Source organism: Osmerus eperlanus, chromosome 11 (genome assembly GCF_963692335.1).
Source record: "Osmerus eperlanus chromosome 11, fOsmEpe2.1, whole genome shotgun sequence".
Taxonomy (NCBI): Eukaryota; Metazoa; Chordata; class Actinopteri; order Osmeriformes; family Osmeridae; genus Osmerus; species Osmerus eperlanus.
Genome location: NC_085028.1, coordinates 8,356,544 through 8,383,360, shown reverse-complemented (window position 1 = coordinate 8,383,360; position 26,817 = coordinate 8,356,544). Strand labels below are relative to the sequence as shown.

General features: G+C 48.1%; 2 protein-coding genes across 3 annotated transcripts; both read left to right on the top strand.

Moving 5' to 3' along the window:
• Positions 1-38: 38 nt before the first annotated feature.
• On the top strand, positions 39-9,988 carry zbtb44 (zinc finger and BTB domain containing 44). 2 transcript variants are annotated; one of them, XM_062472737.1, is made up of 6 exons: positions 39-425; positions 2,621-3,745; positions 4,093-4,177; positions 4,426-4,577; positions 5,904-6,204; positions 6,820-9,988. In XM_062472737.1, exons 2-6 carry the CDS (start codon positions 2,662-2,664, stop codon positions 7,193-7,195), a joined length of 1,998 nt encoding a protein of 665 aa, XP_062328721.1. In that variant the 5' UTR covers positions 39-425; positions 2,621-2,661; the 3' UTR covers positions 7,196-9,988. The 2 variants fall into 2 exon arrangements, with proteins under 2 accessions (XP_062328721.1, XP_062328722.1); XM_062472738.1 differs by having other exon boundaries at positions 5,904-5,987; positions 6,820-6,974.
• A 9,297-nt stretch (positions 9,989-19,285) lies between these two features.
• LOC134029292 (POU class 2 homeobox associating-factor 2-like) lies at positions 19,286-26,659 on the top strand. Its single transcript, XM_062473372.1, has 5 exons — positions 19,286-19,487; positions 21,072-21,172; positions 23,358-23,397; positions 23,586-23,887; positions 24,153-26,659. Exons 1-5 carry the CDS (start codon positions 19,478-19,480, stop codon positions 24,552-24,554), a joined length of 855 nt encoding a protein of 284 aa, XP_062329356.1. The 5' UTR covers positions 19,286-19,477; the 3' UTR covers positions 24,555-26,659.
• Positions 26,660-26,817: the final 158 nt, after the last annotated feature.

Sequence of the window (26,817 nt, the reverse complement as noted above, 5' to 3'; positions counted from 1 at the left end):
AAATCATGTGCTGGCCATAGGGTGCTGACTGACAAGTTGGCGCTGCTGCGCGCTGCATTATGGGACATAGCGTACAGAAAGGGATTTGCCAAAAAGGAGCTAAAAACCTTGAAGAAACGAAACGGCTTATAAAGTTTTTACTACTGGCTAGGGTAGTATTAGTGGTTTGAAATACTAATATAAATGTCGTAGCTAGCTTCGTCTGGTTCCCGAATGCCTCTGAAATACAAGGAATGAGAGGCAACAAGCTAAAGCGGCAGGGATAACACAGCCCCGATCCGCTGTCGTTCGGTGCTTTGTGCGTGCCTGTCTGCACGCCTGCCCGGTTGGAGTGTGTTTACATCGGCTGAGTCGGACTCCTCCACCCGAGGCCCATCCGGAATTTTCCGCAGGCCAGACCACAATCCTTGATTGACGCTTATAAGGTAACTTACGTCGCACCGTCCTGTAGTTAATTATTAACAATAAGGGTTGTAGCTTTGCTGCTAGCTTTCTGAGTGCCGTTATCTTTATCATGATAGCATCAGCTAGGTAGCACTAGCTACCTGTCTTATCACTTGCTACGTCATGTGTCTTACATTTGGTGGGTTCTAGACTAGCTACGTTTTAGTGGCAGCTCGGTGTAGGCTTGGGTCTTGTTTTATGAACAGTTAGATTTGACGACTGCTAACTATTTACCGATACATGCGTGGAGTGTTGATGTAAACAAAATGAAAGTAGCCGACTAAACCGAACCACGCCCCTTTTTTCTCTAAACACTATCAGCTTTTGAGCATGGTGATTTTGACTTTCCTCAGTATGTACGGTGTTAGATTCGACAATTTAGTTTGTCTCGGCGTTGCAGTCATCAATCTACAAGGATGTTTTTTATTGAGAAAGGTGATTGGATATCAGCCTGGATAACGGCTAACTCTCAAACTCTAAAGCAGACAGCAGTTTCTCTGCGTCTCAGTTCTACCTGAGCTGTGAATCAAGAGTCGTGACAGTCAAGGTACTTCAGTGTGCCATTGTTGTCTCAGAATGGCATGGCTGTTTTGACTATGTGCTGCTGGTTTGTGAAGATTTTACAGAAGAACGACTCCTAATGTTATGCAGGCAAATACAACTCTTATCCTTATTTGGTCAGACTATAAGGTCAATTTACTGCATATTGTAATGGTGCTGAAGGTGGGGCTGGAATTACCAGCTCAACCCACCCAAACCCTCTACCCACTGCACATAAGAGGATTTACACAGGCAGTCCTAACAACCCAGGCTACATGGACACTATATAAAGCAGTAATACATTCACTATAGAAGTCTTAAATAGAATGTCACAGTGCCTTTATATAAGACCCTTTCAACTTAGTCCAGCCCGGTGAGATTCAGCCTAGTATCGCAGGCCAGTTTATCCCAAGACCAGTCCAGCCATGGGAAGAATATTTCAGCATTGCCTAGAAAAACCCAACCCAGTCTAGTCCAGTTTAACCCTGGAGTTTATTTCTCTTTCACCATCGCTGTGTTTGAGGGAGAGCGCTTTCCTTGCGCGAGCCCCTGGAACAGCGAGCGTTTGATGGACACTCTGGTCCGGGTCGGCATGCAGCAGCTTCAGCCAGCGTCTCACACAGCTGGGCCCTCCGCCACCTGGCCTCCTCATGGACCTGCTTCTCACTACGGCATCTGCTCTTTTATGTAACTCAACATTTCATCCTCCTCCTGCCTACTCGGCTCCTTCCTTTCCTCCCCCTCACCCCTCTCTTTCCACCTCCTCTCTCCCCCACACCCCTCTCTTTCCACCTCCTCTCTCCCCCACACCCCTCTCTTTCCTCCCCCTCTCTCCCCCACACCCCTCTCGTTCCTCCCCCTCTCTCCCCCAGACCCCTCTCGTTCCTCCCCCTCTCTCCCCCAGACCCCTCTCGTTCCTCCCCCTCTCTCCCCCAGACCCCTCTCGTTCCTCCCCCTCTCTCCCCCAGACCCCTCTCATTTCTCTCCCCCACACCCATCTCTTTACTTCTCCCCCCCCCCCCGTCTTCGACAGAATGTGAAAACTGGATAGGCTATCTGTGTTGGCCTCCACCATCTCACAATCTGTCAGTGAGTTTACACAAACATGCTGTGAAGCTGGATGTCTTTTCTGAAGAGTTATTGTGTGATTGGCACAACAGTTCCCTGGCTCAGTCTCTGTCCAGCTGAGGAAGGCTCCAGTCATGCCATGCATAAAGACAGCAGTTCCCTCCTGTGGCCTGGGCCTTTCAGTAGGGATGGACATTCAGAACTATTTTATATATACAAATTCTATTGTTATTTTTCTTTGGGAAGTTTTGATCATTATTTGCGTCATTTATTTTCAGTTCTTTTTGTCTAGCTGTCACAGTCAGTGTCATATGTGTGAGAACACCGTGTTCTACCGGAGACCTTCTGGGTGCTCACATGCTGGAGTTAATATTTTACACTGTTCCCACATACTATCATAACATAAAAAAAGGGTTGTGATTCTACTCATTGTTTATGAGTTATGTAGAAAAAATGTGTCCCAAAGGTTCATATCAATCCAACCTTCGAGTCAGTTTAAACAAAGTTACAGCTACTCTTATGTTGCTGCTTAATCCGAACTAACTGTCATGGCTGTTCCCTCCTGCAGGTCCCACCCCCTCCACCTCGCCCCCCTCCCCAGCCCAGACCATGGGGGTGAAGACGTTCACCCACAGCTCTCCCTCCCACAGCCAGGAGATGCTGGAGAAGCTCAATGCCCTGCGTAGCCAGGGTCACCTGTGCGACGTGACCATCCGCGTCCAGGACCAGCTGTTCCTGGCTCACCGAGTGGTGCTGGCCTGCTGCAGTGACTTTTTCCGCGCTGCGTTGCTGGGTCGCGGTCCCGACGAGCCCGACCCGGCCGTGCTGGAGCTGCACCACGTCACCGTCAGTGGCTTCACCCCCCTGCTGGAGTACGCCTACACCTCCACCCTCTCCATCAGCACGGAGAACATCATAGACGTGCTGGCCGCTGCCAGCTACATGCAGATGTTCTCCGTGGCCAGCACCTGCTCCGACTTCATGAAGTCCAGCATCCTGTGGAGCCCCGGGGGCCTGGGGGGGCCCGGGGGCCTGGGGGGGCCCGGGGGGGGCCTGGTTGGGGACAAGCCCCAAGACCCCGCCCCCGAGGGAGCCTCCTCAGGGCTGACGCCGCTGGACGGGAGCCTGTCGCCCGTGTCGTCCGACTGCAGCATCATGGAGCGGAACATCCCCGTGTGCCGCGAGTCGCGCCGCAAGCGCAAGAGCTTTGTCATGATGTCACCGGAGAGCCCTCTGAAATGCCCCTCGCAGATGATCTCCTCCTCCCCCCAGGTGGCCAACCCCTCCCCCTCCTTCTCCGAGGCATCCGGCCAGCCCGTGGACTCCTCGCTGGCCTTCCCCTGGACCTTCCCCTTTGGCCTGGACCGTCGCTTCCACCCCGACAAGCCCAAGCAGCCTGAGAGCCCCCGCGGCCTGGATCAGATGGGTGCGGCCGGGACGGTGGGGCCCGAGGTGGGTCGCAGGCTCAGCGAATTCCTGTCGTGTGAAAGCGGGAAGGCGTCGTCGTCCCTGGCGACGGAGGAGGAGGAGGACGTCAGGGTTAAGGTGGAGCGCCTCAGCGATGAGGAAGTGCAGGAGACGTGCTCACAGCCAATCAGCGCCTCCCAGAGCTCTCTGAGCGACCAGCAGACTGTGCCGGGAAGCGAGCAGGTGCAAGAGGACCTCCTGATCAGCCCCCAGTCCTCCTCTATAGGTACTGACCCCTGACCCTAACCCCTGGTCCCTAGTCCTTCTCTATAGGTACTGACCCCTGACCCTAACCCCTGGTCCCTAGTCCTCCTCTATAGGTACTGACATCTGACCTTAATCCCTGGTCCTTAGTCCTCTTATATACGCACTGACCTCCCTGACATCTAATTCTCAGTCCTCGTCCATATGTACTGCCCTCTGATTCTGACCCCTGACTTTTTGTCCTTAGTCATCATGTATAGGCACTGCCTTGATCTCTTACCCTGAGTCCTTTGTATGTTGCTGTAATATCAATCTGTGATGGTGCGATGTTGTTGCCATAGTAACAGCCTGCGTGTTGCTGTCCTGCAGGGTCTATGGATGAGGGCGTTTCAGAAGGCCTACCCTCAATGCAGACCACAGCCAATCCTGGAACCCATGCCGATGACGAAGACAGGTAACGATGTGATTGGAGGATGTTTGAGGGGACTTGTTGATCTGAACCATTCTATCCAGTCTGTGTCCCTGTGGCCCTAGTCCTTATAGACCCAGGTGTCTGGCTGCGTCTGTGTGTTAGAACCTAGTCCATATAGTCCCCCAAGGTCCAGGTGTCTCGGGCCCTGCACCAGAGAGGGTAGTTGGCACGCTGGGTTGGTGGTGCTGGTCAGCAGGGTAGCAGGTGAAGGTTGTGCTTGTGTGTTGCAGGTTGGAGAGCCTGCAGTACCCCTACCACCTGTACATCAGCCCGTCAGCCAGGCCGGGGGCCAACGGCCCGGAGAGACCCTTCCAGTGCCCCACCTGCGGGGTCCGCTTCACACGCATCCAGAACCTCAAGCAGCACATGCTCATACACTCCGGTAGGTAGTGTGTGTGCAGTAGGTAGTGTGTGTGCGGTAGGTAGTGTGTGCGGTAGGTAGTGTGTGTGTGTGCGGTAGGTATTATGTCCTCCGGGTCTGTTAGGGGCAGAGAGAGGCATGTTCATATCTATCACACCCCAGAGTTTGAACAGTCTGGTGACTTCTGATGACGTCATCACAGCCTGGGGTCAGCCCGATTCCTCACAACTGGGTTTACCTTGCCCCCTACTGTGCCACACGCTGCCACTTTAACCAGCCACCCCCCCATCTCTGTGGCAGGCAGAGAAAGCAAGGAGGGTGGCAGACAGGCAGCATGACATGAGACAGGCATGTTGGGGGGGGGGGGGGGGGGGAGAAACAGGCAGGGGAGGTGAGACAGACAGGGCCAGAGAGAAACAGGCAGTGGAGGTGAGACAGACAGGGCCAGAGAGAAACAGGCAGTGGAGGTGAGACAGACAGGGCCATTTCAGGGAACAGTAATTTGGGAACACTCAAGGCTGTGTTCCCGTCTGCTGACATCGGAAAAATGTGCTCATCATGAGTGCGTACTCATAGACACGTACACACACACAGGCACACACTAACACACAGACATACACACAGAGAGACAGAGAACTAGAGTGTGTATCTATATATACTTAAGTTCCAGTACTGCAGTATGTTTAGTTGTGGAATGTGGAACAAAGGTCCCATGATGTGCAGAACCAAGCTGCTGTACCCACTGGGAGGAGCTCCCTGTAACCACAGTAACTCCCTGTAACCGCCGTAACTCCCTGTAACCGCAGTAACTCCCTGTAACCGCAGTAACTCCCTGTAACCGCAGTAACTCCCTGTAACCGCAGTAACTCCCCGTAACCGCAGTAACTCCCCGTAACCACAGTAACTCAATGTAACCACAGTAACTCCCTGTAACCAAGGAGTGACTCCTGGACCTGGACAGGTAACAATGTGTGTCTGAGGCTCCATGTTGACCTGGAGAGAGAGAGAGAGAGTGAGTGAGGAGACAGAGAGATCCAGTATCTCTCTCCCATGGGGCATTCATGAACCCCGTAAATAAACCAGCCAACTGGGAGGTCAGCCAGCCAGACGGTCTGTGGGCCTCTCTTGGTTTTGTCCTTTGTCTTAAAGCCAACAACCTGCCATGTCCCTGTCTGTCTGTCTGTCTGTCTGTGTCTGTCAGGAAGAGACCAAAGGCAGAGGCTAATTTCTCCGGTGGACACCCAGGCCTTTGTGTGTGTGTGTTCCTCTGCTCCCTGCACGCATGTGTGTTCACATTGCATGTGTGAATGTCTGTTCTTCTCTAACATCTGTCTCTCTCTCCCCAAGGCATTAAGCCCTTCCAGTGTGATCGCTGTGGGAAAAAGTTCACACGGGCCTACTCCCTAAAGATGCACCGGCTCAAGCACGAAGGTAAACGCTGTTTCCGGTGCCAGATATGTAGTGCCACCTTCACCTCCTTCGGTGAATATAAGCACCACATGAGGGTCTCCCGACACATAATCCGCAAGCCGCGGATTTACGAGTGCAAAACATGTGCCGCCATGTTCACCAACTCTGGCAATTTAATTGTTCACCTGAGGAGTCTGAACCATGAGGCGTCCGAACTAGCAAACTACTTCCAGAGCAGGTGAGGAGTCCTCTAGAACTTCCCCCTTCCTACCCAGCTCAACCAGCAGGGGGTGCTCTCCTGGCCTCTGGGCCTTCATAGAGCCTGAGCTGGTGTTCAGACAGACAGGCTGGTGTTTCAGACAGACAGCTACCTGTATTAGATGTGCTGATGTTCAGACAGACAGCTACCTGTATTAGACCTTCCCAAGTTCAGACAGACAGGCTGGTGTTCAGACAGACAGGCTGGTGTTCAGACAGACAGGCTAGTGTTCAGACAGACAGGCTGGTGTTCAGACAGACAGGCTGGTGTTCAGACCGACAGGGACTGATCTTTCTCTGTTGGATAACTGAGATGGTGTGCATGAGAGACAGAGCCATCAGGAGACTACAGTCTGAGATCTCTGGTGTTTCCCCATTGCCAGCTAGCTCTGTATTCATGTGTCTAATCTACTGATGGTGCACCCGTGGGTATGCTTCTGGTTCCAACCCTGTCTTTGTTCTGTTTTTCCCTCTCCTTCTCCATCTCATCCTCTCTTATCTCTCTCTCTCGTCCTCTTCTCCATCTCATCCTCGCTCTGCCTCCCTCTTTGCTCCTCTCTCTTCCCATCCTCCCTCTACTCTCCCTCTCACGCAGTGATTTCCTCGTGCCCGACTACCTGAGCCAGGTGCAGGAGGAGGGGTCTCTGGGTCAGTATGAGGAGCTGGGGGAGGAGCCTGGTTTCACTGGCCCCTCCTCCTCCTCAGTCCAGATGCCTGTCATCTCCCAGGTCTCCTCCTCCACCTCTGGCTGCGAGGGTGGCCTCCTGTCCCCGGACCTTCCAGACCCCCTGGACCCCCCGGATCCCCTGGATCACCTGGAGGCCCCGGCCCTCAAGCAGGAGCAGGAGGCTGGGGTGTGCGAGGGGCTGAAGTCCCACCCCTGCTCCTCCAGCCCCAGCACGTCCCCGGACGGCTCCCAGGTGGAGGATGTGTCCCACATAAAGGAGCTGGATGCCATCACCATAGAGTGACCACCTCCCGGTCCCCCCTAAGCCACACCCTATCATGCCACGCTTGCTCTCAGCCAATCAAAGTCCTTGCCCCGCCTTTGGAAAGTGCCTGAGACTACGCCCCTTCCACAACAAGCACCACAACTATTACAAGTCTCGACTCTGAAACAAAACAAGTCTTTTTTTAAACACATTTTTTTTACGCTCTTTTATGTGTTTATGTATTTTTTTCTTCAGTACTTTTGCTTTCTGCAAGCCGTCAATGTTACTGGATATTGTTAATTGCAAGAGCTGGTTGTTTTAATATCTGAATGCTGTGTTGGATGTAGTAGTGCTTTCCAGTATGTCGGAATTGTGTTTGTGTGTTTTCCTTTCTCCATATCAACACAGGAAAAAAAAAAAAATATATATATATATATAAGGAAAAAAAAGGTTTTTCATCACTACGTCATCTACATGGCAGACTCTCATGGGAGATATCAGAAAGAGACACAGCAGAACCTGGGAGATGTTCTGAGATGTTCTGCTCCTCCAGATGGTTCAGTGTGATGGATTGGAAGACAGTTTTGTACAACAGATAAATAATATACATGTATTTTTTGTTTTGTTTTCTAACTTTGTGAGATGAATTGTTGGTTTGTCTTGTAGATCTAGTTTATGGGTCCCTGTCCCTCTTTCCTTGTCTGGTCCTGGTCCTGGTCTGGTCCTGGTCTGGTCCTGGTCTCTTATTGGGGCTGTTGTTGTTTTGTAAAGGACAGTTTTAAATGTTTTGACCATATCCAGCCCTTTCAAGTCCTGCCTGGTCACGTCCTATCCTCCCAGGAAGGTAAATCAGTTTTATATTTGCACATAGTTGTGCCCGAACAAGTCTCATGAAAGCCTGAAAGCACATGGGTTGACTCTACTGATATTTATTGCGTGGAAAGACATAACTAATCCAGTCCTTGAGTTTGACTGGTCTACAACGCAGGGGACAAGGTTGTCCTACAATCACAGGATGTTAACACCTGACAAACAAACTGGTACTAACAATGAATCTAAATCGTAGTGCCATCTTCCTCGTTCCTGGGAGACTCCACCTCCTATTGGACCAAACCTGTTTTTGGGGGTGGGGCTGTAGCTACAACAGTGAAAGAGCATTTATATGTAATACAAGCAACACTGTATGGTGCATCAAAGCAACTGGCCTTACTCTACACAGATGTGGAGAATTAAGATGCACACTTAACAAGTTTAAGACATTTTCAGTTCTCATGTTTTCCTGCTTCTGCCCGCTTCGTGTGTGCTTCTGTGTTCTTATCTGTGTGTGTGTATTGTGTGTGCGCGCGCTTGTGCATTGCATACTTATGTACGTGTATTTCTTCATAGAATATTTTATAAAGAAATGCTGCTGTTTGTAGAAACATAAAGTGCCCAGAGTGTGGTGAACCTGCCTGTTGTGTGCAATAAGAAGATAAGGTTGGAGAGGATATCCTGTCAGAGTAATAAGAGGTAGAATGTACTGTTTTGTTTCACTGTGTTCAAAATGTGACTGAAAACTAAGAAAAGTGATTCCTGAAATCAAGGTTCTGTGAAGTTTATGAAAGCAGTTTATTTCATACAAATGTCAATTTTGGCATTTATTTTCGTTTAGTGAAGTGCATGTTAATTTGGTATTTCTGTGCCTCTGAGAGCATGTGCTGCTTGCCGTAATAAGTTGGCTGTACAGCGAGGCCTGGGTGAGGTCACAGGGTCAGCGAGGCCTGGGTGAGGTCACAGGGTCAGCGAGGCCTGGGTGAGGTCACAGGGTCAGCGAGGCCTGGGTGAGGTCACAGGGTCAGCGAGGCCTGGGTGAGGTCACAGGGTCAGCGAGGCCTGGGTGAGGTCACAGGGTCAGCGAGGCCTGGGTGAGGTCACACAGTAATTTGCTGCCTCCTGCTCTGGTGAAATATAGACTCAGTGATGTCATACCTGGGTAAGAAGGCTCCACCCACCAAGAATGAGATTCTCCCCTGCTGCTGGGATTGGCCAGTGTATCAGGTTGCCAGAGGCAACATTACACCTGCCGGTGCTGACAGGAAGTTGGGTGTCTTATTAAGTATCTGCCTCTGGCCTGTATTTGGACAGGGCTGAGTCTTACCTTTACAGGTTCTCTATAGTTAAGCATGTCTTCTGTTTTCCTTCAAGACGTAGCTTCTCTTGTGCAATGTGTGAAAATCTCTTATACAGTATATGCCTTTCAGTGTAAACATGTTATAGACACAGTACAGTACCTTTTCTGGTCCAAAATGTTGGTTTAAATATGACGGTAGCTCTTATAACTATATATATATTATATTTTTGTGACTTTTTTGTATGACGGTTGCTGTTTTATGGGTATGCCATCTTTGGATAATCTTGTTCAATGTGAATCCAGAAGTGTGACTTCCGGGGCTGGTGTCGGCCTCGATGTGAGCAGAAGCACACCTGTGCATTGTATATTCTTAATACTGTAAGGTGCATTAAGACCAACCCTGCTTTGGATCAGTTAGAAAGCTGTTGTATATTGTGTCTATTTAATCTGTGGTTTAACCCGGTGGTTGGGGTCAGTACTATGATCTGTCCTTGCCAGTGTGTCCTGAGCAGGTGTTCCTGATGACGTTATGACTCTGGTGTTTACTTAGACTGTGGTGAGTGTAACTAGACGGCTCGAGAGAATCTTTGAGGTTGACTATTGGAAAACAGACGGAACCACTTTGTACTCTCACGGTATTGGTTGTTCCTGTTCCAGAGGAGTTCCTCTGTTTGCAGCTCTGTATTTTAAAGTGCAACATGTAAATAAAGAGTTAAGTTGTCTGCCTCTCTCACTGAGTTATACACACAGACACACACTCACAAACACAGACACACACACACAGACACACTGGGACCAGTGCAGGGATCGTGTGCCTCTCTTCTCCTCCAGCCTGTAAAACAGGCCGTTGGGATGGCACCATGTTCCCTGTAAACTTTTACAGCAGAGTCAGGAATGTGTTTGCGGATGCATTTATGACTTGTTTACATTGTGGCCTTATCTGTGGACATGCATGGTGTTAGGGTTAGGGCTATGCATGGTGTTAGGTTTAGGGCTATGCTTGGACTAAGCTAGGGCTAGGACTGGACCAGGCAGCATTGAGTAAAATAAGAGTTATATCACAGAGAAAAGGTGCAGAGAAAACACATGCATGGACACGCACACACTAAGCTGCCAAAATATGTGTCATAGCTGCCTGGACTTTGTGCCAGGAAAACAACACACACAAACTATCATAGCTGCCATACATCCCTAATCAATGCACTGGAGGGTCTGATGGAATATTCCATTTCACTAACCATTCCCAGTGTCTGCAACCCTCCTGGTCTCTACCACAGACAGCAGGGGGAGACCAGACCCCCTGCTAGTGGACTTCCAGACCCTCCTCTCTTCTAACCTCTGTTGATCCAAGACTTCAGGTGCTCAGTGACAGCTGTGATCTATCAGGAAGACCAGTTATCTACCAGAAGCATGGGGCACCACACACCTGAGGGGAGAGGCGACCGGGCACATGCACCCACTATGGTACTGTTTCCATCCTGCCTACTAATCTCATTTGGTTTTTAATTCTTTCCACTACGACTCCAGTGAGTTAAATCCTCTGCTCTCTCTCTCTTGGAAAATCTTCTTGCCAGACACGGAAAATACTGCCTTCATTCCTGCTGAAATTCCATTGGACACACACGTGTATCTAGTAGATAGAGTGGAAGGTTGTTTGGGGGAGGGGTAAGGGTGGTAAACATGTGAGAGGGATGTCCATCCATTCATCTTGCATAATAAACCCCCCACCCTCCCCAGAATATCCTCTTGATGGTCAGTGCTGCTGGTTACAGCTTCATCTGGTTTCAGCCTTAGATTCCTAAACTTGAGTTTGTGATGTGACATGTAGCAGCACAGCTGTGTTTACAAACATCCCCCCACCTGGACACTACAACCCAGTAGGCAGACCTAACTAGAGGGTAGGACCTTGCTAAATGCTGCTGTAACCACTCCTGTCAATGAGTAGTCACACTGTATGGTGTAATATAGCCTGGCTTCTACCACTGTACAGCCTCCAGCCCTAAGCTCTCTGTCTCCCCTCGGTGCCGTGTGAAGACAGGTAGGCCAGACAGCCAGACAGAGACTGGGCAGGTACGGTCAGTTGTGGTTCTGAGGGTTCTGGTTCCGGTGCTGTTACTGTGGAAGGGGCTAGAGCATCGCTTGGTGAAATATGGATTCTTTGGATTTTACGGTTCTTTGAAATAATGCTGACCTAAACAGATGTGCTGTGGATGGCAGTGATGGATGGACTGCTGGGGGCGTTTCTAAGGAGAGATGGGAGGGGGGCAGCTACTTGTGTGTGCACTCAGGGTAGTACTATCTGTCCTAGCAAGGTTTCACATGACCCTTAACAATCAGTCTGTATTCATTATATGTTGTGTGTATGTGTTTACATGTGCAGTGTGTGATTGCATGTTTGGTGTGTGTTACTTCTCTCAGGCCTGTCCAGCTGGCAGAAAGCTCTGTTTTACAGGGAGGGATCTTCCAGAAGATGCCTATATAAGGCCTCAATTTCTGGGCTTCTACTCTGGTGCGCGTCTTTGTCTGGTCAGACTGAGTCTGCAGACAACAGTCTGTCTCCGTCTTCACAGACCATCTTTTCAGATGGATCATTATGGCAGTTGGACACAGTATACAGTTTCTGCCACCTCAGAGTGTAGTCTAACAGGTGAACAGAGAGGCCTCCTCTTTCAGCTTCCTGGAACAGGAACTGGTAGGGCCAGAGCTGTTAAATACGAATGCCTGGGCAACCTGAATGTCACGGCTGTTGCTGTCTGGTCCTCTTAAGTATTAATCCAGCTCTCCAGTTGATGGAAAACAGACAATCCCCAACATAATAACTTAATTTGAAGCCTATAAACTTGTTCCTGATCTTGAAAGCCATAAAGACTTATTTATGAGCCAAGCTGACAATGTGGAAACAGCATCAAGAGGAGTGAGAGAGGGCGAGAGAGAGAGAGGTGGGGAAAGAAGGAGAGAGAGAGAGAGAGAGGTGGGGAAAGAAGGAGAGAGAGATAACCATCAGACATTGAGGTCTCAGAGTTGTTGGGCTGTGCTCCGCTCTACATCTGGTTGCAGTGTAGACCCTGCAGAGATGGGTCATCAGGAAGGATGCCTGCTAGCTGGCAGCCATGTGAGCTGTCTGTGGCCCTGTTAATGAAAGTCTAGGACTGTTAAAAGCAGCAGGATCTCTTTGGTTCCCATGCCCTAATGGACTGAAGGATAACTCATATATAATACCAGAGCTGACATTTAAGGAGCTGTTTTAGGAAAGAGATAAGGAAAGGAGGTGGAGGAGGGAGAGCGAGCGAGCGAGGAAAGAACAGAGAAGAATTGAGATGGGAAAGATTTCAAGTCCTGAAAGTATTACCCAGGTTTGTAGACTTCTTAGCAAACTTGACATCACAGAACACTCACCATCCCATTGGCTCAGTTAGGTCTTGACTACATAGCACCAAAATGTCCTATATGTGCTATACTGGGGAGCCAGGTTGGCCATGCAGCCCTAGTCACCCAAGGTCACTCCATCAGGAGTTTATCCTGACTGGAAGACATGATATTCAAGCAACTAGTTCCCCAGAAAGTATGGGAAAGTGTTTCTTTCTGTTTTACTGGAATCTACTGTATGTGTTACTGGTCTGTCTCTCTCTGTGGTTCCTTCTTGCTCTCTCTGACAGGAACATTGATGACTGAGTTTATGTGCTAGTGGATGTTCTAATACTGCAGGAATATGCCTGCATGTTTGTCTGAATATTCCAGCTAACGATGACTCAGCTTCCAGCTATGCTAGGTTCCGTCCCAGAATGCTGTCTTATAACAAGCGTGGGATTGTCATTCTCCAGGCCCCAGCTCTACAGCACATACTCATTACTGTATGTCAGCTAGTGTTGTCTGCTGTTGCTAAGGACACAAAATCCAAAGATTTAGATGATGCTGATGTCAGCCTCGTCTGATTTTAAACAATGTGTGTGTTCCTGGGGTCAGAGAGAGAGAGGGTCCTGGGGTCAGAGAGAGAGGGGGTCCTGGGGTCAGAGAGAGAGAGGGTCCTGGGGTCAGAGAGAGAGGGGGTCCTGGGGTCAGAGAGAGAGAGGGTCCTGGGGTCAGAGAGAGAGAGAGGGTCCTGAGGTCAGACAGAGAGAAGGTCCTGGGGTCAGAGAGAGAGGGGGTCCTGAGGTCAGACAGAGAGAGGGACCTGAGGTCAGACAGAGAGAGGGTCCTGGGGTCAGACAGAGAGGGGGTCCTGAAGTCAGAGAGAGAGAGGGTCCTGGGGTCAGAGAGAGAGGGGGTCCTGAGGTTGAACTGCAGGAATTGGATGTTGTTGTGTTTGTTCAACTCCAGTAACACATGTATTTATCTGGCAGCGGTACTGGAGAAAGACTTTGGAAGAGAGTTTAAGAAAGAATTTACAAGTAGATTTACTGCTCTGATAATGAGCATAATTAAAGTTTATGTTCCCTAAAGCGTTGTGGAACAGTTTTTGGGGGCAAATTAATTCTTTCTTTTTGAATAAACAGCACTTTCGTTTTCCTGTGGCTGAACTAAAGTATCCAACACCTTTCTTTCCAAAAGAAATTTGGATGTGGAACATTAACAACCTAGCTGAATAGAATCTATTGTCTCCATCAAATTATCAGGTAATTGGTGTAGGATTATGGTAATTGGTGTAGGATTATGGCAATTGGTGTATGAATGCAATCAACCTAGCCCTGCTGAGATGGGATTTTACCTGAGGAAGGACAGCGACAAACAAACTGTGGTACAAAGCAGTTCCTGCTGAAGAGTTTGTTTAGGAAAGTCTCAGAAGGCCTCTTGGTTGTTGTTTTGTTCTGTGCACTGGTCTCCCAGGCTGCTCTGACGTCAACAGGTACATTTCTGGGTCAACAGATGTGCCTCATAAATTCCCTTAAATCCAACATGCATCATACGAGATAGGATCAGCTGCCAGATTCATCTCTACTGGCAGGGAGACAGGCAAGGGCTGTAGAAAGACAGGTAGACAGATAGGCATGTGGACCTGACACAGGGAGATGGATAAACAGGTAGATGTGTAGACTTGCAGACAGGCAGACAGGTATCCAGTAGACAGAGAGACAGGTATTGTGTTTGTACTGTGAACAAGCCCCCACATCCTGCCTCCCCCACAACACCTGCTCTTCATGGTCACTGGTCTAGACAGGCGTGGCCACCAGACACAAACACACACACAGCTGGGTTTGAGCACACACACACACAGACACAAACACATGACATATGAACACATGCACACACTCACACACATACCTCCGGGTCCGAGCATTCCCACGCATGCACACTGACTTGCACTCAAACACGCACACAAACACACTATCACACAGTCTGAGACACAAATGGCTAATTGTGAGCAGACAAACCATTGCTCCTGGAGTCATGTCAACAAACTTTCTTTTCAGATGTCAAACTGCATGAAGGACTAGCTGCCTGACTGGCCCACCTGTATGTGTGTCTGTGTGAGTGATGTAAAGTGCTATTCTGTTCTGTGTTGGTTGCTGAGACAAGCAGAGACCAGACCAGCAAACCGGACAAGCAAAGATTAGACCAGCAGAACCTGACCAACAGAACCAAACCAGAAATCTTAGGCCTGCTCCCACTATGAGTCTCCTCTCTTACATAAGATGGTCTACACATACACACGTTTACACACACGTTTACACACACACACACACACACACACACACACACAGATAAACACACACATCTGGAGAAGCGCTAGGCCACAGTAATCATGATTGCTGCTGCCGCTGCCTACACTGAGGGACACACATATACACACAGACACACACCCTACCCTCTGAGGCTGGGCCTCTACGCAGGTTATCTGAGACTCTGCCTCGAACTTGGGCCTCTAAGCATGTGGTGGAGGTGGTTGGGTCACTAGATGTCCCGTAAGGTATAATGGTTTCCTTAAGGTCACGTCCTTACGGCCATCACAGCAGTCCCATTTGTGCTGGTCGGCCAGTCTCACTGTCAATATTTATCCTTCCCCACTCAGCATAAGCAGCCCTGGCTACAGCAGTCGGAATGGACACTGTCTTCTCCCCCTCTCCAGCGTGCTGAGGCGGGAGAATCCCGGGCAAAGGAATGTGAGTGGCTGGCTGTCGTCTGAGGAGGAATACCAATGCTTTACAAGGTGGAATTTACGAGAATAATCCCTCCACGACCACGATGCGTACAGGAACTGGAAAAAAGATGCCTTCGGTCCCCCCCGCCCTCCCGCCAATTCTCCTCAGCCCCCACCAAAGAAGGAGCACTCAGCCTTCTGGAACATTCCACGACTCACGCCAGGAGAATGTCCTGTGATAAGAGTCTTGTTATTAAGAAAATAACACTAACTCTGTTGTCCCTCTTGGGAGAAATTATTTATCGGTTGCTTCCTCTAGGAGAAATTGGCATTGACTAGCAGCCCCAGCCAATCACACATCACTGTTTTATCTCCTGGTCTGAGTTAAGGCGCCTGGCTGCCTTTTTCAACATGTTCATGCTCCTCCTAATTACCCTGCTCGGCTCTCACACCCATTCTCTGATCACATTTTGTAGATCTGAGATGAAGACATGGGTCGGAGCACAATGTTATCAACCCTGTCTCAGGCCTGTCAGAGAATTTGCAGTTGTATCCAGGCTGAGCCGGAATGGGAGGAGATTAGTTGAGAGGAAAAGACAAAGGAGGAAAGGAACGGGGATGGGAGTCTCTTTCTTCCTCTGTCTCCGTCTTTTGTTCGCTAGCTCGTTCGATTTTCTTCCTCTCTCTCTGTCTCTCTCTTCCTTTCTCTTTCTCTCTCTCTCTCTCTCTCTCTCTCTCTCTCTCTCTCTCTCTCTCTCTCTCTCTCTCTCTCTCTCTCTCTCTCTCTCTCTCTCTCTCAGATTAAGAGCTGCCTATCTCTTACTGCCCTCTAGAGCATGTTACCCCACCCCACTGAATTTATTGTCTTTAGATGTAACAATATTACATTTCCACGAGGGGGCAGTGTTGACATTGTTGTTGGTCACCTGTTCACAAGAAACTATTTTCCTCAAACAAAGAAGAAAATACAACACATGAACAAAGTCAAATTGACCAAATTCTGTAGAGGGGGGCAAATGTCTAACTATACTATATAACAATCCCTGTGTCAAAGACAGAAATTGTCCCAGAAGTGTCTGACAATCAGGACTGTGTGTAGCCTACCACCTTGTTTCAATTCCTGATGATCACTTCCTGTTCCCTGTATCAGGTGTTGGAATGGAGTCTTTTTTCCTCTTATCTCTCTTGATAAGAGAACCACAACGGTCTGCCAGCATCATCTCATTTCAGCGGTACGGACTGGCTGACACCACAGGCGTCCAGGCTGATTCTCCTTCCAAGCTCCACAGTGGTGGCAAGACCTCCCTGTTCATCTACACACCTCTGTCCCTACGATCCTTCCACTGTTGTCTCAATACACTCCTCTTCAACCGTCAACTCAACTAACTATGCTTTTGTTTGGCCTAAGGGCACCAAAAGCAGCTCTTAAATGTATTCCTTCTCTGCACATTCTAATTGCCATCCTGTTGTTCCACTCTCTGGCAAAAGACTGCACCCAGTGTTTGATGCTGCACTTGTGATATGTTGATTTCGCTGCACTGTTGGCTTACTATGAACTACTGAATTTGAGATGTTCAATAATTGAGATGTTGTAGTAACACTACAGTGTTCTTTTTCTTCACCACCTCTGGTAGCTAAGCTGTGGTTACTTTCCAATGTAGCTTGTAAATACAGACCGTTCCTTGACAACCAAAATACTTTTAGAACTATGCACTTCTGATTCTTCTGCTGTTTCACGTGGAGTCAGATGGCTGAGCGGTTAGGGAATCGGGCTATTAATCAAATGGTTGCTGGTTCGGTGCAAAATAACCATGTGTCCTTGTGCAAGGCACTTCACCCTACTTGCCTTGGGAGAATTTTCCTGTACTTACTGTAACTCACTCTGGTTAAAAGTGTCTGCTTGATGACTAAATGTAATTTTTTGCCACAATTTCCCCTAGGGGATCAATAAAGTCAAGTAACTGCGACTACTCTAGGCAAGATAATAAACATTCAGTTACAGATAGTGGAACATGCTCATTATGTTGCTACAGAAATCCCATGCCGGCCCATGAAACCCCTGGCTGCAATCAATCATCTAAACGCGCCACTGGCTCTTACCTGACACCTGATTCTGTCATATTTGGTTTAGAATGGCTTTAAGGTGTTCAGTCAAATGTTTAGTCATTTGTCTGATCATAGTGATTGCATTTGCGTAAATGTGTTATTCTTTCACAGGGTAAACGGTTGAGGGTATGGATCTGGTTCTCAGGGAGCCATGTGAGGACTGTTATCTTAAGGCTGAAATATACACACTCCCCCGCCATTTTATCAGGTACACTTGTTCAATTGCTTATTAACACAAATAGCTAATCAGCCAATCACATTGCAGTATCGCAATGTATTTAGGCATGTAGACGTGGTCAAGACAACTTGCTGAAGTTCAAATCAAGCATCAGAATGCGGAATAAATGGGATTTTAGTGACTTTGAACGTGGCATAGTTGTTAGTGCCAGACAGGCTAGTCTGAGTATTTCAGAAACTGCTGATCTAGTGGTCTTTTCACACACAACCATCTCTAGGGTTTACAGAGAATGGTCTGAAAAAGAGAAAATATCCAGTGAGCGGCAGTTGGGTGGACAAAAATGCATTGTTGATGTCAGAGGTCAGAGGACAATGTGCAGACTGGTTAAAGATGATACAAAGGCAACAGTAACTCAAATAACCACCTGTTACAACCAAGGTATGCAGAATACCATCTCTGAACGCACAACACGTCAAATCTTGAAGCAGATGGGCTACAGCAGCAGAAGACCACACCGGGTGCCACTCCTGTCAGCTGAGAACAGGAAACTGAGGCTACAATTTGCACAGGCTCACCAAAATTGGACAATAGAAGATTGGAAAAACGTTTCCTGGTCTGATGAGTCTCAATTTCAGCTGCGACATTCAGATGATAAGGTCAGAATTTGACGTTAACGACATGAAAGCATGGATCCATCCTGCCTTGTATCAATGGTTCAGGCAAGTGGTGGTGGTGTAATGGTGTGGGGGATATTTTCTTGGCACACTTTGGGCCCCTAAGTACCAATTGAGCATCGTTCAAACGCAACAGCCTACCTGAGTATTGTTGCTGACCATGTCCATCCCTTTATGACCACAGTGTACCCAAATTCTAATGGCTACTTCCAACAGGATAATGCACCATGTCACAAAGCTCAAATCATCTCAAACTGGTTTCTTGAACATGACAATGAGTTCACTGTACTCCAAGGGCCTTCACAGTCACCAGATCTCAATCCATTAGAGCACCTTTGGGATGTGGTGGAACGGGAGATTCGCTTCATGGATGAGCAGCCAACAAATCTGCAGCAACTGTGTGACGGTATCATGTCAATATGGACCAAAATCTCTGAGGAATTTTTCCAACACCTTGTTGAAATTATGCCATGAAGAATTAAGGCAGATCTGAAGGCAAAAGGGGGTCCAACCTGGTACCTGTGAGGTGTAACTAATAAAGTGGCCAGTGAGTGTATATGCAGGCTATTAGTTGTCTTTCTTATGTTCAGAGTAATGGAAAAATGCTGAATCCACACTCCTTACTATGACTGTCCAGCATTACCTTTCCAGCATTACCTGTCCAACATTTAATATTACCGGTACAATATTACCGGTCCAGCGTGACGTGCCATGCTAGGATCAGTAGTGTGGGGGATGTTAAAACATCTCCCAAGGAAACATAGTTTCCTGTTTACGTGGGAAGAGAGACTTCCCAGCATGCATCCTGTCCCCATCCTCCTTATGCTCATGTCTGTTTAATCTAGACTGAAGATGCAAATCCTGTCATAACCTCCCTGCCATACTCACCACCCACATTTGCATTTAAACAAATGGATGAAGGTCATTTTAAAGCTGCTCTCCATGGAGGCAGTGTGCACTCTGTCAGAGCTTCCTGGGAGGGCTGTGGAGGTGTCCGTCACACTGTTGAGGGTATTATGGTGTAGAGCACAGGGACGTAGACCATCAGTGAAAGTAGGCAGGGCGCAGGCATACAAGTAGCATCCAGGTTATGTTACTGTAGCTGGAGACTGTGGCGCAATAGAACAGGCCTTAATCAGCGCTTCTGTCACCTCAGCTGGATACAGACTTCATTGTGATGGAAGCAGGTAAGGCAGGAAACCACCACACTGGGTGTGACTCAACACCCTGATGTTAATGAAGACTGGAGCCCTTTTTATAGACAGATAAGTCAGGTATTGAATGGGCTTGTGAAGGCAGGCCTGCAGAACAGCTGCTGCAGGTGTTTCTGGGGGGCTGGAGGAGGGCTGTGTGTCTGGGGGGCTGGAGGAGGTCTGTGTGTCTGGAGGGCTGGAGGAGGGCTGTGTGTCTGGAGGGCTGGAGGAGGGATGTGTGTCTGGGGGGCTGGAGGAGGGCTGTGTGTCTGGAGGGCTGGAGGAGGGCTGTGTGTCTGGGGGGCTGGAGGAGGGCTGTGTGTCTGGAGGGCTGGAGGAGGGCTGTGTGTCTGGAGGGCTGGAGGAGGGCTGTGTGTCTGGAGGGCTGGAGGAGGGATGTGTGTCTGGGGGGCTGGAGGAGGGCTGTGTGTCTGGAGGGCTGGAGGAGGGCTGTGTGTCTGGGGGGCTGGAGGAGGGCTGTGTGTCTGGAGGGCTGGAGGAGGGCTGTGTGTCTGGAGGGCTGGAAGAGGGCTGTGTGTCTGGGGGGCTGGAGGAGGGCTGTGTGTCTGGGGGGCTGGAGGAGGGCTGTGTGTCTGGGGGGCTGGAGTAGGGCTGTGTGTCTGGTCGTGTGCCTGGGGGATATCGGACAGAGGTGTGTCTGAAGCTCTAACAGCACATTGTAGAGCCACAGACAGGACCGCACAGATGACAGATTAAATAGACTTCTGGTTGTATTCCTGCATGGACATAAGATATGTGTGTATAATTTGAAATATGATCATATTGATAATATAGTTCATTTTAAACATTGAAAATGACTTGCTGACAAGTTACCATACCATAACGGTGTACACGATGGCCATGACAGCAGAGCGTCAGGGGCCTAACTGACCCTTCATTCACGTTGACGTGGGGTCTTTTACATAACGTTTTTTGCATACAATTTCCTTTGGCATATGAAATTGCAAATACAGTTTGAAGTGCATGGATTATGCTAGCTAGGAATTCCTGAGGTCAGCGTAGTGACAGACGCATAGCTGGATAGACCTAGCAGGCTAACAGTCGTGTAGCTTCCATTACCTGATGTTTTTCCAGACCTGTTTCTGCTTACTGCCGCCTACCTGTATTAGCAGAGACTTCACTGAACCTGTTAGAACCTGGCAGCTGGACACCATCCTCATTCATTTAGCCTGCTGACTTACTGAAGTCCTTAACCATCTGAGATGACTGGTGATCTGGAGCTGCCAGTGGGACGCTGGGATGGCGTCACTGCTGTGGCATGACAACGGTGTTTCTGCGAAGTAGCTTATTTTTATCTGCTGTTTTGCATTGAACAGAACCCAACTCCAATTTCGTAACATTTACACGTGTGTTAGGGGCTGTCCGGCTTAACACCAAACTGTGCAACATTAAAATCTGTGGGAAAGGATAAAAAAATGTATTTAAAAATGTCCAACACTTTAAAACTACTTTTTCCTCAAGATATAATTCTGGTATATTTCATCAGTTGGTTTTAATTACATTTGTGTTCATGTTGTACATCCTTTTTGTTGTGACAATTGTTTCTCCCCCCTCTAGACTATTCTAAGCGTGTGTACCAGGGTGTCCGAGTCAAGCACACAGTTAAAGACCTGCTGGCTGAAAAACGTTCCAGGCAACCTAATGGACAACGATATAATGTGAGTTAAAGCTTTTGTTTCTATTATTTACCTGTCCTACTTGTTGGGCCTCACCCTCTCCCATGTATCAGCAGCCTGTAAGCCTGGTCTATTAGGGTTGTTCCTAATACACAGGGCCTTCTGTTGCATGACCTGCATGTTTGGCCACATTGACTCCCTATACATCCCTGTTAATGTATCCTTTTACTCCACTCATCACTTGTGAGTGGAAGTTAAGCCCCTCAGTAAATACCAGAGCATGGTGTGGCACAGCAAGACAAAACAAATACACCCAGAAAAGGCCACAATAAGGAAAAGCAACAATAATGGCGATGGATACTGCTGTTCATGAACCCCAGGACAGCAGAGGGGTTGATTATGCAAAGCCAGGTTCAGACACACCTGCAGCCTGCAGCATTGTGCTCTCTGGGGCCCAGGGCAGACTGGGCATTGTTGAAAAGGCTCTGGGAGACGTCTGGCTGTTCAAACACCACAAGCTTTCCATCTCTTGCTCCTGTCAATGGTCCTGTCCAACACTGCCTCTGCTCTGCTGCAGTATTGACATGTTCTCCCAGAACATAAGCTATCAACCACTAAAGCAACGTCTGGATCAAATGACAAACAGAAACACAGAGAGCGAACAGAGAGAGAGAGAGAGAGAGAGAGAGAGAGAGAGAGAGAGAGAGAGAGAGAGAGAGAGAGAGAGAGAGAGACTGTCCCTGTCCCTGCTGCCCCTGAAGCCCCCTATCCCCACCCCCCTTCTCCTCCCCCAGCAGGTCTTTATGCTCATACAGAAAAGCCCATTGAGAGATGTGGCCCAGTCTGACCACAGTGTTGTTGCTCTTCATGCCCTAACATGGAGCTGGCGTGGAGAGGAATGGCAGTTTTTGTCGTTGACATCAGGCTGGCTGCCGTGACAATGACGTTTCCACAAAGACCATGACAGAATCCTCACCAGTTAAAGCTGATAATAGCAATTTATGGCAGACAAACCAGTGGTCAGCATTGATGACAAAACACCACAGTTGAAATCACTACAGTAAGGCTAGGCAGAGTCTGGCTGAAAAGTCTGACTTCTGTGCAGAAATGAAACTCTGTTTAAGGGATGACTAGGTTACATTTCACTTGTGAGGACTAGGTCATATCATGTTTAAGTTGAAGTTCAATGTTCAAGTTGAAGTGTCCTTAACATTTGCAATAATCACAAGTACAGATGCACACTGCAAGGACCAGGTCATATTTCTCTTGTGTAAGGAGATCATATCGATCATGTGGTTAAGGAAGACAGTATGTGTGGATGATAGGTGTGGACCATAGGCTGGTGTTGAGGGTCAATGTGGTCTGTAGTCTATAGCTGGGGTCTGTACCTGGGGTTTATAGCTGGGGTCTATAGCTGGGGTCTGTACCTGGGGTTTATAGCTGGGGTCTTTACCTGGGGTTTATAGCTGGGGTCTGTACCTGGGGTTTATAGCTGGGGTCTGTAGCTGGGGTCTATAGCTGGGGTTTATAGCTGGGGTCTATAGCTGGGGTCTGTACCTGGGGTTTATAGCTGGGGTCTGTAGCTGGGGTCTATAGCTGGGGTTTATAGCTGGGGTCTATGGCTGGTGTCTGTACCTGGGGTTTATAGCTGGGGTCTGTAGCTGGGGTCTGTACCTGGGGTTTATAGCTGGGGTCTATGGCTGGGGTCTGTACCTGGGGTTTATAGCTGGGGTCTATGGCTGGGGTCTGTACCTGGGGTTTATAGCTGGGGTCTGTAGCTGGGGTCTGTAGCTGGGCTCTGTAGCTGGGCTCTGTAGCTGGGGTCTATAGTTGGGATTTATAACTGGGGTCTATGGCTGGGGTCTGTAATCTGAGTCTGTCAGGGTGGCCAGTAGCTGATTTTCCTACGTTGCCTTCAAAGAGTCAGTGAGGCATGGGCTCAGCCATACAGGGAAGTCTTGGAACTGGCAAATCACATTCAAATACTGCCCTCTGAATTTGCCTCCAGCCAGTATCAACCCTGTCATGTTAGTAATCATATGCAAACAACAGTCTATCCTTGATGTGTCCCCTCGTCCTCGCTGTGTCGCTCTGTGTGCATGGGAACATCTTTTGTGGATATAACTTACATTCCTCTATTATATCCTGTTAGATCATGTGATATTGTTTATGTGGGTGTTGCTGTGTTGTTGAGATGTAAAACCCCCTGTGTTCTCCTGTGTTACAGGGAGCAGCAGTGTCTCCCACATCCTTTGTCCAGATGCCAGGTGAGTCTTCCTGTCTGGACCCACCATGGGACCCTGTTCAGGAAACACTGCTCTCTGGAGGAGGATGGATGGAATGATTTACATTAAAACTGTATTATACATGTTATACATTTAAACCTTAATCACAACCATTATTTTAATCTTTGTGTCTATTTCTTTCTCTCTCTCTTGCTCTCTCTCTCATCCAGGTTCTCACATCATGCCTGGGTATTACGGGATGCGTCGTCCCTACATCTCTGAGTCAGACTTTGGTCCCTCTTCCAAGCAGTTCTCCTCAGACATGTATTCTTCCTCCTTGGGGGTCAAGCCCCTGGGTTGTGACCCCTCTGGCATGTCTGGCTACCCCCCCCTCATAGACAGCTACTACCCAGAGACCTTCGGAGACTACCGCAGTGCTGCAGCCTTCTCTGGAGGTGGCGCCATCTTCCCCTCTTCTGCCCTCTCCTCCCTGCTCCAACCCTTTTCTGGAGATTCCTCCCATTTCTTGTTGGTAATAACCCCCCTCTCCACTCTCATAAGCATCCCAGTAAATCTTCTCTATTGAACTTTGGTTGGATTTAAACTGTAAACGGAAGGAGTGCTCTAAATGGGGATGTCCATGTTTGTAGGTGGCACCTCTGTATAGGGGAACCAGGCAGGCTACTGCAGAAGCTTCACTAACTCTCCTCTCCTCTGTACCTCTACGCTCCTCTCCTCTATTCCTCTCTCCTCTTCTCTTTTCTCCTCAACCTCCTCTCCTGTTCCATCTTTTCCAGAGGGACTCGTGGGAGCAGACCGCAGCAGAGCCGGTTCCTCAAGGGGAGGGTTTGTGTGCTGAGGGTTTGTCCTCCGTCAGTGTCCCCACCTCCCTGCCCAGCCCTGACCCCCAAGGGAGCCCATCCCAATACCGGTCCCCTCATCGTGGCTCTTTGCTGGGCCCACCCGCCCAGCCCTACTCCCTCCACGCACTGGAGGACTCCCACTACCACCACACCTCCTACCCAGCCCCATCCGCCTACCCCTGTGCCCCCTACATAACTGCACCCAGTGACATGGCTTCCAAGATGCCCTCGGAGGATCCAGACAGTACCATGGCCCCTCATGGCGACACTTCCTCCTGGTGTAAAGAGGACAGCAGCAGCCCCTGGTCCCCTTATGAGCTGCGGAGGTCCTACTGAGCCGAGGGAGACTCTGCACTTGGAGGAACAGCACTCACTGGGAAAAACAGGAAGAGAACCTAGCTGGAGAACACAGTTGGAGAGCACAGCCCAGGAAGATAGTCCTAATAATATAGGGTTCAGGTGTGAGGATTCCTGTGTGAAAGGTGCAGACACCTGTGGGAAAGGTTCATATTCCTGTTTGAAACAGCATATTCCAGTTGAGCTTCTGCGTTAATGTTCACCTGTGTGTGTGTGTGTGTGTGTGTGTGTGTGTGTGTGTGTGTGTGTGTGTGTGTGTGTGTGTGTGTGTGTGTGTGTGTGTGTGTGTGTGTGTATGTGTGTGTATGAGTGCTATTAAAAACTTAGAAAAATAGGAAATGTATTTCACTTACCCATAGATCAAGGGATAACCAAACAGAATGGGATGGAATTTGAGGATGCCTTTATTATTTGATGAGAGAATTACTTAAAGAAACGTTTTAATTCTGTCTTCGAGAGTCCAGTTGTGTTTTGATATGATATGTGCTGACTTTCATGACTGAGGAAACATTTCAGGAATACAGGCTTGGGGAATAAAGATGTATTATTACACAAAGGTTATAATGGTTAACAACAGAACACTTAATGACTAAATGTGAAACATTTAATACAACCCACAGCAGCACCCTCTCCTCCCCTTCTCTTCCCTGCAGTCATCTATTTTGAGAATGTGCACAGTGTAGACAATAGATGGCGCTATTGTACCAGTTCACTTCGCTTCTCCCCTTCCTAAAGCGTCTCAACTCCCAACGGAAAATATACAGCTCTGGAAAACAATAGGAGACCACTGCACCTTTTTTCTTTCCTTTTTTTAAAAGTTGAGAACGAAAATTTTGAGTAAAGAACAGAAGGGTAAAATCTGCAGTGGCCTCTTAAATTGTACCCTTCTGTTCCTCACTCAAAGTTGTCCTTCTCAAATTGTTTTAAAAGGAAAGAAAAAGGTGCAATGGTCTGTTTTTTCTTCTTCAGAGCTGTACAATTGCATGAATCAATCCAACTAAAAGATGCTCGATCTTTTAGAACATCACAGATAACATTCTTATATGATAACGCCATAGGCGACATTATGGCATTTTGGCGCAAGGGCATAGGTGATACAGCGAGTGGGATGCGAGAACTGAGTTAGGACTCTGCACAGCAGTGACTTGTGTTTAGCACGCTGTCCTGAATTAGGCTATTTGACTGGGCTCGCTTATCATTGGGTAGAAGGGAGCGAAATAGCCTACCTTTATATAGCAATTACATAACAAAACGAAACTGATATTTAAAAAAAGCCAATTTATTAAAATACCAATTTATTAAATTTCCTGTGTATCAAGCCACGTTTGTAAATAAACACATTTCTAATTATAGATTTCACTGCAAAGCGTGGATTCCTGCTTTGACTATAAAATCTTCTTTGAATGATTGTTTTATTTCATTTGTGTTTAATTTAGTTCCGTTTGGATGAACCCGATCGTGTTTAAAATAGAGATTTGCAATGGAGTCGATTGATCCGCAAATACTTAAGCGGTTACTGTTCAAACTAAATACAAATTTGGATGACCAGAAAGCTACTAATTCTAACTGTTATGTGATCAACAGTGGTCAACACTTTACACGTGTGTTAGGGCAGCCTGCCGGCCCAACAAGACCCCTGCTAGACCACACACCCGGCTGGAAGGAAATTCAAGAGTAATAAAATAATAGTTTTAATAACCTTGCTATTTGAAACAAGTGGTTGGCTTATATGTTGTACTAAATATCGACACCTGAAAGCCCAAAGGAAGGAGTATTTGTTTTTGTGTGAACAACCAGGTGTTGCTTGTATGAACCGGGATTCAGGCTAATGGCAACAATTTAAAGCCAAACCCTCGTTAGTGTGTTGCTTTATAAGTTTGAGCTGTTTCAGTCCGTAAGGTTATCCTTCGAGATGCACTTGCTGAGACGAGCATCCTTCCGTGAGGCTGAAACAGTCAGCGATGCTAAACATGGCTGCTCTCACATGCCACGCCCCCTATCCAGAGACAATTTACAGACAACCAATTTGTTCAAAATAAAGATAAAATGTTGAATAAGATAAATTTATGAGTTTTGTCGTCTTATTAAATCTATTCTTTATGGTGCACAGATGATATATAAGTTTAAGAGGAACTGTAGAAGTCCAAGTGCTACAGTCCCCAATATAAAGAGAGTGATGGCCAGAAGGTGGATAAAATGTTCAAAATGTCACTTTCTGTAAGTACTAAATATAAAACACTTG

Bases quoted from the DNA above. Each gene is read 5' to 3' on its own strand.
- zbtb44 (XM_062472737.1), top strand. From the start codon at position 2,662: ATGGGGGTGAAGACGTTCACCCACAGCTCTCCCTCCCACAGCCAGGAG. The intron at 3,746-4,092 runs GTACTGACCCCT...GCTGTCCTGCAG, and splicing joins CCCCCAGTCCTCCTCTATAG to GGTCTATGGATGAGGGCGTT. The intron at 4,578-5,903 runs GTAGGTAGTGTG...TCTCTCCCCAAG, and splicing joins GCACATGCTCATACACTCCG to GCATTAAGCCCTTCCAGTGT.
- LOC134029292 (XM_062473372.1), top strand. The intron at 21,173-23,357 runs GTGAGTTAAAGC...CCTGTGTTACAG, and splicing joins CTAATGGACAACGATATAAT to GGAGCAGCAGTGTCTCCCAC. The intron at 23,398-23,585 runs GTGAGTCTTCCT...TCTCTCATCCAG, and splicing joins ATCCTTTGTCCAGATGCCAG to GTTCTCACATCATGCCTGGG.